Genomic DNA, 14,695 nt, shown 5'->3' with positions numbered 1-14,695 from the left:
ATAAAAGCGGTTGCATAAATCAATTAAAAAATAAGTAGTTTGGAAAGTGAGGGCTGAAACAACTACTCATCGATCTCTTGTCTCACACCTGCTTAGGTGGTAGATAAAACAGTGAAATGATGGCAAGATCTAAACTAAGGCATAATTCTGGAGAAAAAGAGAGATTGTTCAGATCATCCCTTTCCCAGGGGAGATCAAAAAAAGCTTCCAGATGATCAATACATTCCTGTTCTAGAAAGATCTCATCTCACCTACCCCTTAGCTCCTTGGTTCTCCCTTATCTCTCAAAATCCCTACTTTGATACAGACTAGGGGTCTGAAATGGGGTGAGGAACTATTTCAGCTTGCATACATTTCTGTCCACTTCCGCCCTGGATAACAGCATTTTTAGTGCTACTCTGCTGAAGAGCCCTTAGAAATGTGAAATATTTGAAACTGCCGTGAGTGATATATTTCTGTCCAGTGCTAATGGAGGAGAGTGTTTGTTTGTTTATAAATCGCAATTATAAGCTACCTAACTCATAACGGCTCTGGAGAGTCTCATTACAAGAACTCTTAAACAGACCTTTTCAAGTTTTTAGGGCATCATCTGGGAAGCTTAAGTGTTCTTTTAAAGCACAGAAAATATTGTTTTCCTTTCCTTTCCTGCTGTAACATGAGTTCTTTGTTCTTGAGGAAGGCCATTACAAGCATAGTTCTCTAGAAAGATGTCAGTTGGTTTCCTAATTTTTTTTCTTTCCTCACCTGAGAGAATTTAGTGCTTTTATAAGAGGCCCAGTTTAAATGGCTCTTGGTATGGTAAACACCTAGATGCAACCAGTATACAGCCTGTCATGAAATGAGTGAAAAGTGAGGATAGGTTGGGGTGAAAATGAAGAGTTTTTAAATGTTGTGCATTCCAGTCAGCAAGTATCATTTGTTTTCACCATTTTTCTGGCAAATCTTTGGTTTATACGACGTCTGCATATTTAAACAACAAAATAGCTTGATTATCTTGCTTGTTGATAACTGAGCAGTGGGTAACGATAGAGTTTTAGAACTGATTCTGATTGTTCCCACCTCTATAAACTTATGTTATCCTTCCCATTCCACCATAAAATTATTGATTTTGTCTGGCTTCCCACATAGCTCAATTTTCTTATGTGCTGTAGGTGGTTTTCAAGATACGTAATTGAACAGGTGTTTCCTAATAGGAGTGTGCTTGTGTTACACTATGTTTATTTGCCTATGTGCATGCACCTTAGATACTCATACTTGATACATATGTTTAAGATCATGGGTATGTAAGGAAAATGAGATACCTGAAAAGACCACAGTCAAAACTCTGAAAAATAGTAGTTGATTTCTTTATTGCAGAAAAACTAAAGCAAGTTCAGGATGCGTATCAGGAGAATTATACCTAAAACTGTGTGAGTTACTGATTCAGGGAATTAAAATAAAATTCTAATAAAATAAACAGGAGAAACCAGTACTACGGCATGCTCCTGTGAAAATAATATTTATATTTGAGGAAGAGGGATCTTATTTAATGGAATGAATATGCTGATTTTGCAGAAGCAACCCAACTGTGTATGGAGATGTACTTAGAGGGTCAAACAAAGTGACATCTAAGTGACTCAATCATGGGGGTGTTTTCTGCTCAAGCGGTTTTGAAATAAGGGGGTGCTGGGCCAGGGCACTAGTTACTTTAATGAAGTTGATTCAGGAGAACTTCTTGGAAGAAAAGATGCCAGTATTATGCAGATCGTTCAGGGATGAGCTGAATCTAATAATCCAGCATCTAACCACCAGAGGTTACAGTGCCTCTGAGCATGAAGATTCTATTTTGACAATTAGAGAATATAATCATTGAGCTGACACAAGCACCCTGGGGTCACAAGCAGACAGGTGGTTGATGGTGAGTTATAACTGAAAATTCAAGGAAGCAGACATGGTTCTGGCAGTGTTACGGAGGTTTTCAGTGCCTTGTTTTTCAAGCGTTTTAATTGGATGGTTTAACCTGTGTGATTGCTGCATATTTGCTGCTTGCCTTGTTATTTTCTTAACATGCAGTTTTCTTGGTTCTTTTTTTTTTCTCTTGTCACTCTGCGATGATTTGCATCATATTCTTGTATGCTGCCATTCTCCCTGAAGAAATTAAAGGCAGCTTAAAAATTATTATACATAACTAATGATAAATAACATTTATCATCAAGGCCCTTGCAGCTCAGCCCTCCTCATTCAGAACAAGGCTCATAGCTGTGTGATTAGCTTGTTTTTAAGCAGTTTGGCTCAGCTTGGAGCAATTACCCATGCACATTGTATGTGTGAAATAAGGAGTTTTAGTCTTTGAAATTTTGCACAGATGAGCCAAAAAGAAAATGACCAAACAGTAGTAGCAACACCACCAACCCAGAATGCTAATGCTGTGGTGCTTTCTCTTGCGGGCTGAGTTAAGTCTTGGCAGCTTTCTCTAAGCAGATGTTAACTGAGCTGTAGTCTATAGGAATAAAGGGCTCTCGGAAAAGTTTTTGGCAATTGCACAAGAGTGTTTATTCTATGTGAAGGCACATGTGTGCATTTGGAACATCTTATATACTTGTACTCTATTATGCAGGAATAGATGAATCCTGGGAGCTAAGTTAATTAGGTGCCATCGAATCAGGATCACTTTCTGGCAAACATAGGGACAAATGCCTGTCATCTCAACTTGACGTTGGTGATCATCCATAGCTCTTCCAAGGACCATTCCAGTGATCTATTTGATCCCACGCATTCACTGTTTTTTCTTCCCCTCCTACCTACCTACCTACCTGTTTATTTAGCTGTGGCCAGGAGGGCCTGCACAAATGCATCTTGTGCATCAGCTGCACTCATTCCTGGATCAGAAAGTCCTACTCACGCCCTAGTCACTTCCCATTTAGACTACTGCAATGTGCTCTGTATGGGGCTACCCTTGAAAACCATTGTGAAGCTGCAATTGGTATAGAATGCAGCAGCTTGAGCAATTATGGACGTACAGTATCTCGGTGTGCCTGTATAACATCATTATTTTGCAAGCTGCGCTGGTTCCCTATGAGCATTCAGATGCTATTCAGGGTACTGGCTGTCACCTCTAAAGCCCTTCATGGCACAAGACCGGCTACTTACTTGCAAGACTGTCTTTCTCCAATCGTCTCTGCTTGTGAGATCTGGCAAAATGGGCGTGCTTTGGCTCCCTTCCATGAAACAGTGTCACCTCATGGGACCCTGGGCTCTGCTTTCTCTGTTGCAGCACCGGCCCTCTGGAACATCATTCTCCCCAAGGTTCAGATGGCTCTGACCCTTTTGTCTTTCCACAAGGCTCCAAAGTCCTGGCTCTTCCCCAAGCATTGGGCCAGAACAGGGAATGAACCTGGTAGAGTATAAGACCCAAAATGAGATATATATTGGTTGATCTCATTTGTTTCTGTTATTATTGCTATTTCTGTTATTCATTATCCTGTTGTTTTTTATGTTCTGATGCTTTATGATATAATACTATTTATATATTATATTGTTTTTAATTCCTTGCTTTCATATTTCTTCAAATTGCAAGTTGTCTAGATTCTTGAATTGGGCAGCCATATAAATTAATGAAATAAAGATTTACTGAGGTCAGGGCAAACCTCTCTTTCTCCTTCCCTCAATATAATCATTTTTGTCTAGTCCATCATCAGATTGTACCCCATGCCCAAACTATGTGAGTTTTTTTTTGTTGTTGTTGTTCATCATTACCATCAAAGAAGCAATCAGTTTTGATCTGAAGCAGAAATGATCAGTTCTTCCTGCAGAGGTTGCTGATGTCAGGATCTGTGTCCAGTTTATTGTCACAGCCTTTATCTGACATTATGCATAACAAGCCCTCTCTTCCATTAAGAGTAAAAGAATAAAGTAGCTACATCTGCAATAAAGAGTAAAACCCAACAATTAGCCTTTTTATATTTCCAGATCCAGTTGTGATTATTTGTTCAGAATTGTTTTTTTTAAAGAGCAAGTAATTTTTTTTTAATGGAACTACTAAAAAGTTGCTCTTATCAACCAATTTGAAACTTACTGCCCTTAGCAACAGTGCTAACAAAACAGAAAGTACATTTTACATTTGGTTTATTTGGTTTGCACCATAGAATGAGATCCAGTTATAATGGTTTAAATCAAAAAGCTATGTCAGAGTTTAAGTAGAAAGTTAGTTTGTTCTGGATTCCTACTGTTTGTATCTTGTAAAATTCTGCACTGTGGCCAGTGGTTGAACCTATCCCGATAACTCATTTGAATGCCCTCAGCCTGAGCAGCTTATAGTTTGATCTGAGCATGTTAATTTTTTCTCTCCTTCTTCTTAAATGTATCCTCAGATGAGTAACAAGAGGTCCAATAGCTTCCGCCAAGCCATTTTGCAAGGGAACAGGAGGCTATGCAGCAAGGCCCTTCTGGAGGAGACAGGACTCAGCCTTTCTCAGCGGCTGATTCGACATGTTGCATATGAGACTTTACCACGTGAGATAGATCGGAAGTGGTACTACGACAGCTACACCTGCTGTCCTCCACCTTGGTTCATGATTGCCATCACAATTGTAGAGGCAAGTATCTTCAAGCAGATAATGATGTGGGTGGGGTTTCCCTATATTGTATTCTCTTCACTTGGAGGATTACAGCCACAGCCTGAAGGTTGCTCAGCTTGCAAGCCATCAGCAAAGGTTTGGTGTCAGCCAATCCCGGTATAGTTTAGACCCTAATATTTGCACAGATAAAGAGAAAGTCCAGAGTTTTCTCTTAAACATGGTTTGGAGGTCAGCTGCTGGTAGAGTCTGGGAGCAGATGACTTATTAAATTGATTCTTATGTACCTGCCATGGCAACATGTGTGTTTTCCAAACCAGTTTATTGTTTTGATTTAATACCTTTAAAAGTTTTAATGCAGGAATAGGGAGCCTGTGGCTTTCCAAATGTGGCCAGGCTCCAACTCCCGTAATCACAGGCTGCGTGGCCAGTGGTCAGAGAGAATGAGATTTATATTCAGCAACTGCAGATTCTCCACTTTTTTCTCAGTGAATCGGTACAGCACCCTTAGGAACGTCTCTTCTCTTGCAGAGCTGCTTTTGTAGAATAGCCTCTTTAAGGAGGCCCATCGAGATTGTGGTCGTGTTGAGATAACCAATATTTACTTAGAAAGAAGTCGACATTGTAAGAGATGTGAGCTGGTACCATTGTGTGTCTGGCATTAACACAAAATATGTGTTACACCTTCAGTTCTGATAACTACCATATTTAGGAAAGGAAGAATTTCCCCCACAAATAAAGACTTCTGAACTGGGGAAGTCGTCTCGCATTCCCCAAGAAGAATAGAAAATGCTGCTAAAACAGTGAAGGACAAATGGCTGCGGGCACTGTTGAGGGATGGTGTGGGGGCCTTTGAAGATCAGCTGTTGCTTTAGGAAGGGCGGCTGGCCTGAGGAATTAAGCTGTTTTTAGCCTTTCCCTCTCTTTGGTCTCCCCTCCCAGTTATCCTGGCCTCATCTCCAGACAGGTTTGTTCTCCACTTTCCTCTTGCCCTGTTTCCATCTTCTTTCCTCCTCCTCCTCCTCCTCTTCTGTTTTTTCTGCTGAAGGAGGGATGGGAATGCATCTGTGTGTATGTCTGTGTGCATACGTGTGTTTCTCTTGTGAAAGTGGTTTGCGTGTGTGAGAGAGAACAGATGGCACATAGGGAATTAATTAATTTTATAAATGGGGTGCCTAATTTTACAGGCAATTAATTGCAATCAGTGATTCTTAATTTAATTTAATTTTGTCCTGGTTTTGCCTCGCTTTTTATAAAAGTATTGCTTCAGGAAGATATAATATATACCCAGACACACGTACAAGTGTGCCATATACATATTACGGAGGGAGGAACCCCCGAGGTTGGTTTAGAAGATACTGGCAACCTTAGGTTGGCAAGAAGGGGAGTTGGGCATTGCATAGGATTTGGTGTGTGTGTTTTTCCTGCCTACTCTCTTTGGGAGGTTGTCCTCAGTTCAGAGTAATCTTCTTTTCAAGTAACTATGATATTAATATGAGATAGGATGGAAACAAACACAGAAATCAAAATGTACAGTGCAGTATTGAGGTGCCTCCAATGCTACTTGGCAGCTCAGTCTCAGGTGGTGCTGAGAACTTCTGTTCTGCTGTTCACTATTGACTTCGGATTATGGTGTTCTGCAAGGTTTTTTTTTTATCCATCATGCTCTTCACATGACGGTGGGAGAGGTCATCGGCAGTGTGAGCTGCAACATTAGCAATTTTTGAGGGACAGGCAGCTGTACTCCTCTGTTCTCCTAGTAATCCCAGAATGGCAGTAGACTTCCTGAAGAGGTAGATTAGATGAATAATATGAAGCTCAATCCAAGGAAGTCCAAGGAGCTTTAGTTGGGGAAACCTGAGAAGTATGATTCACCTAGTCTTGGATAAATTATTGTCTCTGAAGGACCATGTCAGTTTAGAGAATCAATCGAACGAATGAATGATGTCAATTTAGAGTTGCAAGATGAGGTATATTCCATGCTACTAGGGAAATGGAGATAACACAGAGCAGGAATAAGCCTTTGGCCTTTTAATTTCTGGTTCAGTCCTTTGACGTCTTAACCAAAGCTTTATTAGTTCAGCATATTGCTCAAATATATCTTCAGGCATTTTACAGTGGTTTTAATTACTCCATATTGAGCAATTAACAAAAGCAATGGGATTTCAGTAGAAAGGATGACAGTGGATTTTAAAAATGGGAGATGGTGCAGATGTTCTAGCAGTATGTTTACAGGGTATTTGCAAAACATACCTTTGAGTTTTTCATGTACATTTGTGCAATGTATGAACCTGGCCTATATGTATGTTTACTTGTGTAGATTTTACATTTGCATTACAAACTGATTTAGTTGATAAAACTTTTTGTTTCATAGCCGGACAATGTAGGAAATATGGTATGTTGTGCTGACCCAGAAGAAATTAAAAGTCATTGAATCCTCCTGGAATAGATTAAGCTGAAGAAAATATGTCATGACTTTCTTTGTATCTGCTGCCCTTTCCTCCAATGGCGTACATTTGGCATCAGTATGAAAAGGACTTAAATCCAGACAGATGTATTTGTGTGGGGTTACTTCATAGAAAAAGAAATTCTGGCCAGTTATGGATTCTGCCACTGCAAGGATTGAAGTATGCCATGTAGTTCCCCTTTAACGTTGGCTGGATTCACACATTGTCTTAAACCATTATGTAATTTGCTTGGCTTTGGCTCAGCATGATATGAGAAGCAGCTATTGCAACATAATCAAGGTTTCTGGAAGTCACACAATGTAGTTTCTGGAAGTTCCCAAAGGTTGCTATTTCATATTCAACAATGAGGTAAATCAAAAAGTTTGGTTATAAATGCAGCATGCATTAGAGATTAACATCGTGCCTTCATTGTTCATTATTCAGGTGTTTTGGTTTAGCTTGTTGTGCAGACAAAGCTTAAATATGGGGTTCTTGAGGGTGAGCTAACAGATAGGTTGTCTTCAACAGGTGGGACTAGTATTAGAAATCTACTGCCTCCTCCACCCTTAAAGCAAACAAGTAACAGAGAAGGTCCAATCCAACCACTAGTTAGAGATACTTTTGCTGAACTGAGTGTTTACGTCCCCTGAAATGCACAGATTTCTTCCTAGGGCTGTCAGGGATTTGGATTCAGGAGTAAAAAGGTACTTCAGAATATCTGTGGGACAATCTGCAACTCCTTAAATCCCACATGCCTTTTCCCAGGATCACAGTGCAGCTCCAAACGATACACAAGTCCAGGGAAAAGTGCAGGTGTCATGTGGGCACCCCCTTAGACTCTGAAGTGCCTTTCCCCCCTCCAGTTGAAAGTGCTACACCGTTCTATTTCTTTCCAGATATGCAAATGGTTTGTGGTTAATTGTGGGCTTTCCCTGCTCTCCTAGGTTGCCTTCTTTCTTTACAATGGAGTGGTCCTGGATAGGTTTGTGCTACAGGTCACCCATCCCTTCTATCTGAAGAATTCATTATTATATCATCCTCAACTTCGTGCCCAGGCCTGGAGATATCTCACCTACATCTTCATGCATGCAGGGTGAGTGCTGAGGAAGTGCTGACATCCCCGTTGTTGCATGACGCTAGGGGCAGAGGCCAAGGAGGACCTTGCACCTGGCATCCTTGGGCAGCCCTCAGGGTACCATATCATGGCACAGCCCACTGCTCTCCACCACTTTAAAATTAGCTCCAAACAGTAGTGGGCAGCTAAGTGCCATTCTAACTTCCCACAGTATCCCTATCATAATTCCTAGTCACCTGTGGTTGCGAAATCTGGGTTTACTCAACCCAATTTTCTGGGTTTTCATAATTGGACCATAAACTAACCAGATAGGCTGGGTTCCTACAACATACAAGGCTAAAATGTGATTGGCTAGTTTGTGGTTCAATGTATTGTGCAAATACAGCCATGGTGAGAGATTCAGATGACATCCCTGGGGTTGGCTGCCATTGCTTAAATGGATGTCTCTTCCCTCACATCCCGCAAATGTTGATGTCTTGTATTTGTGGTCAACATTTGTTTGGGATGGGATATGTCTAAAATTATTCCTATGGGATCCATGGCTTAGATAATTCAATAATAGAACTGGGTGTGTTTTGTTTGTTTGTTTTGCTTAAAATTAAAGCTCCCCATGTCAAAAGAAAAAGAGGAGAAAATCAAGCAGCTAATAAAATTGATAAAAGCAGAAACCACATATAAGTCCAAATTTTTGCCAATATCAATATTTAATATAAAACAATATATTTTTAAAAAGTAAAAGAATGTTTAAAGAGGCTAGTTTTGTTTGAGGGGCGTTGTTTATCAGACAGGTTTGCTGATATTTGGTTTAATTGAGAGCCAGACTAAAGCTTTAGGACAGTTGGTTGGGTACCACTGAGTTTGGCCCAATTTCTGTCAACCACATAAACAAAATCTTGAGCTGCCCTAGCAACAATTCATAGTTCTTCCAAGGATATTCCAAAAATCTGGAGGATCTGGTAACATCTTTTTAGAGAAAAAATTGAAAGGCACAAACTTTTGTGAGCTACAGCTGACTTCATCAGATAGGCCTGTTGGTCTGTTTGTATCTATTTGTGTTTTCATCAAATATTGTAGCTCACAAAAGCTTATGCCTTTTAATAAAATCCATTAATTTAAAAAGATGCTACTGGAGTCTTTCTGGGTTTTGGCTACCATAGACTAACATCTCCTACAATTTCTATAAGGATATTTCAGTAATCCCATCCATCTATTTAATCCATTGATTTCTACTTTGACTTCCTTCAAACTTGCTAAACGTATTCATTTTTTTTAGTTTATCATCTGTTTGCACCATCTGCCCAAATGTACATGAATTTTTCCATGCTGACCTTTGCCTTGTGGAAGCATTCAATCTTTATTTAGTCCAGGAGTGATTGATAGCCTTTTCTTGCAGTCCATGGTATTCTTACCAACTATTTCCAAGTCCATAATTCAAAGGTGTCTATTTTTTATCCCTCTACCTGGTGTGGTTATCTCTTTAAAGTAGGCCAGGTCAGGAAACAGGTACCACAAGGACTTTGGAAACCCTACTTTACTGTTACAGGATATAATAACAAAATCTTGAAAGCCGGACATAAATTCTCTCCCCCCACATTTGTACCAAAGAAAATCAAGGCGGGGTGATCTTGAGTTTCTTCCTTACTCCCTTCCCGCTTTTAGGACTAAGGTGATGCTTACCTAATGGCTGTTGAACACCCTCTTCAAAGACATCTCTAGCTTTCTCTATAGGTGTCCAGCTTTCAAAGCCATAATAGCCCTGGAAAGGCTACTGCTCTGTTCTGATTTTTATGTCAAAGAAGTATCCTTACCCTTGATCATCCTATCTGTTTCCCTTCCCCCCCACGCTTAACTTTCCCTTTAATCTCCAGCATAATTACTGCCTATCTGTTCTTGCACCTAGGAGATCAAAATAATATATTACCTTTACTTTTTCACTGTCCATCTGTGAGTTCACTGAACATGTTGATTAAGATTACATTTGTCATCTCAATATTTATCACTAACTGGGATGTTTCACTTTACATTTTTTCTTTCCAAATGACCTTTCTAGTTTTTCTTTATTTTTGACTACCACAGTGGTGTTGTCTTCATATCTGAAAGTGTTCGTGTTTTGATCTCCACTGTTTATTCCATCTGCCATTTCTTCCCGTCCTCTGAACTTTATTCCATCATTGCTGCAGACATTGAACAGATACAGGGACAGTGTGCATCCTTGTCTCACTCCCTTCCCTATTCTAACCATCCTGTTTCTCCAAATCCTGTCCTTCCAGTAGCTTTTGTTCATTAGGAAGGTTCCTCAGAATTCTGGCACCCCCATTAGTTTTAATATGTTCCACACTCTGGCATGACCTCACATCCAATTGCCTTGAATGAAGCAAAGGTCGTGAAGCAAATAGAAACCCCGCTCTTATATTCCTTTGCCCTCTCTGTTACTCATCTCATATCAGCTGTCTTACGTTGTGTCCCTCTGCCTTTTCTGAAACCTCCCTGTTCATATGGCATTTTTCTCTTTGTTTACAACTCTATGCTTCTTGGTAAGATCTTAAGAACAATTTTGCTTACATGAAGAATTAGTGCAACGGTTTGATAATTTGTGCATTCTCTTGCATCCCTCTTCTCTGGTATAGACGTATATACCAGACTTTTCCACACCATCTGTTCCATATTTGTGTAAACAAAGCTATTAGTCCTTTAAACACCTTTTCTCTACAGCTTTAAGCAGTTCAGTTGGTGTTTCATCTGGGCTTGGTGCCTTCCTGTTTCACAATGGCGTATTGCCTGTCTTACTATTTTTAATGGGGTCAGTTTCTGAATATAGTTATGGTATCACCTCCCGATCTACTTGTGGAAGGCAACCCAGCTGGTGGGTCTCATCATCTATCACTCACATTCATCAAATTGTTATAATTGTCTTCATACAACTTTCTAGGCAACAATACGAAGTAGTTTGCCATTGGCTTTTTCAGTTTGATCTTGGAGTGTCTTCTCCTAGGTAGGTTGACTTCCCTCATGCTTGCCAATCCCATTTGCCTTCATTCCCTTAGGGCAGCCTTTCTCAACCTTTTGATCCTGGAGGAAACTTTGAAATATTTTCCAGCCTTGGGGAACCCCTGCACATTCAGGCTCAAATATAGGCCAGAAGTTACAAAATCATTATATTTGTTTCATGTGTAGGCCTGTATATATGCATTAACAGTGTTCTTAAACTAAAAATAAAGAATGAAGCTTGCCTCTTCAATGTGAAGTTGCCCAAATTTGAAATAATTTTTTAAATAAATTGTGATCTCCCAGGGAACCCCTCGTGACCTCTCGCTGAACCCTAGGGCTGCACGGAAGCCTGGATGAGAAACCCTGCCTTAGGGGATTGTTCTTGGCTTTCTCCCTCCCCTTTCAACCTTATCATCCATGGTGATTCCCTGTGATGAGCTCAGGGATTGCTCTCATATCATTCCATCTACTGAGTCCTCCCACCAAGTCAAGGTTTCTTCTGGGAGAGAAAGCTTTAGGGTTGGGTAGGATTTCTGTTTCATCACTGAGTTATGTCTGACAGGAAAACAAGAACATTAACATTGTGTCAGCTCTTGAAATTATGTAGGATCTCTGACTAAAACCAGCTTTGTAAATACTGGTATATTTTGCTTGATAGTCATTTCAGAATCAGTTAGGAAGCCTCTCTTTAACTGGGGCCACCAAATCTAATCTGAACATTCCAGTCCTTCTGTTGATAAATAACCTTTCCTAACAGATTCGCAGAAAATATTTAACTTTTACATACTTTCTAATGAGAGCTTCTTCTTTAATTTGAGAAGATTTTTCCCAGTCCTCCTTCTGATGGCATCAGGATAAATTATTTACACGCAGTAACAGTTTTCATGCACTTATTATAATATCCTGTTTTACCCTTCATCCTTTCTGAGCCTTCTGTCCTCCAATTTCCAGCTGGGTACTGCAGGAACTTAATTTCAGCATATCTAAAGAAAATCAGGCGCCCTCAATTCTCTGGTATTTCTTTGAATGAAAAGAATTGGCTTATTTCAAACTCTGCCAACCATCCTGGAATCTTGAAAGATTTCAAAGTGCTTTAGCCATATCGCAGAACACCTTCCTTACTCTCAAAAAGCTAACCTTTGCCTTGACAAGTATCTTGTTGTCACTAGGCTGCTGTATTGCTTGAAAAATGTGCTGAATCTTTTAATTATCCTGGTTTTTTTTCACACCCTTGGCTAGTTTCCAGGGGAATCTCTAGGAAGATCAAGTATCTGATGTCTGCTGTCTGTAAATATTAGAGACTTAACTGGCATTGGATGATTACATTTTTGTGGTGGATTCTAAATCATTTGGAAGTGCAAACCATCACAACCACACACACATTCTCTACTTGAGAAGCAATTGGAATCGTTGTTTTTAAGAAAACAGTGTAATATTTAGAGTGCTCAGCAATCACTTCCAGCCAAGTTGCCTGTGTTAGGTTATTTCTCCAGCAGGAGAATAAAATAAATCTCAGAGAAAGTAATATTGTGTTTGTGCTGTTTAATGGTGAGACCATTATTCTGCCTCCCCTCCATCAAAGGACAAATGGATACAAAGGTAGTGAAGTCTATTGTTCTCCTACTTCCTGCTGTGACTTTAAAATGTTAATTTGGATCTCTTAATTTACTGTGCTCATCTGCTTTTTTATAGGCAGCATGACAGCTAGAAGGTATTGTGGGAGAAGGGAGTTGGGGGGGGGGCTGCTGGTGCTTCTTGAGAGCATTCCCAAATGTGTGCTGCTCATGTTCCAGCCCTGATGGGGAAAACCTTTCTAAGGCACCACAGCTGTAAATTTTAGCTTTCTGCTTTAAGGCAGAGTGGCCGTTAATGATCTGCGGGGCCCCACCCATTTGTATTCCTGCCATAACTAATGACTTGCATTGATTCAAGGGCCCTCTTGTTTGGTCCCAGAGAAGGTGCAGCCTGGATAAATCAATTATTTTGTCATCCAAAGAATGACACATTCAGAGCATGAGAAAGCTAATTATGTTTTATGGACCCTTATTGACTAGGGGACTCTGATGCGCTTGGCTGCTGCAGGAGAAGTTTAGCTGAATGGAAGGCAGCTTGACTCATTTTTAAAGGACCAGCCAAACACTGGGCATGCAGAACACCGCCCAAAACAAATCATTGCACCTCAAAGAGGGTTAAATTCTTTGTTAGGATAAAACTGCGAACCTTCCCACGACGTTTCTTGTTGCTAGCCCACATCTAGCTCTGTTTCTTTCAGTATAAGGAAAGGTAGATTTTAAAATCTTGTTCCAAACTTTCACCCTCATTTTCACTCTAAACATCTTTTTGTTAAATGTTATGACTGGTGATTATTGTACACAGGATGCACACAGAGAGAGTTTGCAATCCACACTGCTTCAACTTAAATAATTATGATAATCAGCAGCATTTTTTAAAAAAACTGTACAAGGAAATCTGGGCCTAACACCAAATGGTAAATCTTGAACAACTGAGCTGTTCAGTATTCTTGGATAAATACCATCTGGCTCAGAAGATTGGCAATTTTTTAATTAGTTCATTTATCGCCTTTATTTGTGCTATTCGGGCAGAATGGTTCATGCATCCAACTTTTTTTTTGTGTTCTGATGAAGACTGGATGTAAAGAATTAACTCGTTCTGCAGTTTCCATCTCTTCTTTTTAATACTCCTGTTAAATAATGAAGTACCTATTTCCTTTTTCACTAGTTGCTTAAAATCCTATGCATTTTGCTGACCACATTATACACAGTGTTCAAATCCTGTGGGGTTTTTACTTCTGGAGTGTAGAAAAAATTACAACTGTTTACATGTGCAAAATTTCTTAACAGGGAGTCTTTCTATGCATTTTCCTTTAAATGTTAACATAAATTGCTCAAAAAGCTTAAAAAACCAAAGAAATCATTCTGTTTTCATTCTTTGACATATCAATTTGCCTGATACTGACTTTTAAAATACACGATTCTCCAATGCAAGTTTTCTTTTAAAATGTAACTACTTATTTTTGCATACAACTTTTGGTAGTATACCTTATTTTTCACACAGGGAGATCATTTTTTTTTATCAAAAAATGATATATGATGATTGAGTTTGATGTTAGCATTCAATTCACTACAGTACAGAAAAAAAACTTTTCTGAGTGCTTTTATAACTTTACTCCTCAATTTTTTTTGGTCATATTTATACCCATGACTTTTATTTCTGTTGTTCAGGCAAGAGATTTGCCCCCCCCCCCGCATTATTCTCTAGAGCAGGGATGAACATCTGGCAATCACTATGTGGTGCTCCACAGCCTCTGATTTGCAGTTTCCAAATTCCCCTGGAGTGATTGGGTTCAAAATGTTTTCCAGTTTTTCAGGGAAGGGATTAAGAGGCAAAATGGTTCCCATTTCATCTCTTAAACATTTCCAATGCTTCCAAAAGGATTTTTTCCCCATTAGAGGGCATTATACCTCTTAAACTGCCCAATCTCCCCAGACAGGATGGTCCATCCAGTGATAACATCAATGTCATTGGAGATATCCACTGGAGCATTAAAAGCCAGATTATTTATTCATTCATTCATTCATTTTCTCACCTTCAGTGTGAAAGATTTCTACCCC

The 14,695-nt window shown here is 39.6% G+C and overlaps 1 protein-coding gene across 1 annotated transcript in view; it reads left to right on the top strand.

The window, feature by feature from the left end:
• The window catches only part of RHBDL3 (rhomboid like 3), a 117,917-nt gene that overhangs the window by 71,377 nt on the left and 31,845 nt on the right, over window positions 1–14,695 (top strand). The window contains exons 3-4 of the mRNA XM_063293564.1: window positions 4,350–4,574; window positions 7,945–8,093. Coding sequence (XP_063149634.1) covers window positions 4,350–4,574; window positions 7,945–8,093 — 374 coding nt within the window. The remainder of the gene's footprint in view (window positions 1–4,349; window positions 4,575–7,944; window positions 8,094–14,695) is intronic.

This window comes from Candoia aspera, chromosome 2 (genome assembly GCF_035149785.1).
Source record: "Candoia aspera isolate rCanAsp1 chromosome 2, rCanAsp1.hap2, whole genome shotgun sequence".
Taxonomy (NCBI): domain Eukaryota; kingdom Metazoa; phylum Chordata; class Lepidosauria; order Squamata; family Boidae; genus Candoia; species Candoia aspera.
This window is presented reverse-complemented; position numbering and strand designations above follow the sequence as displayed.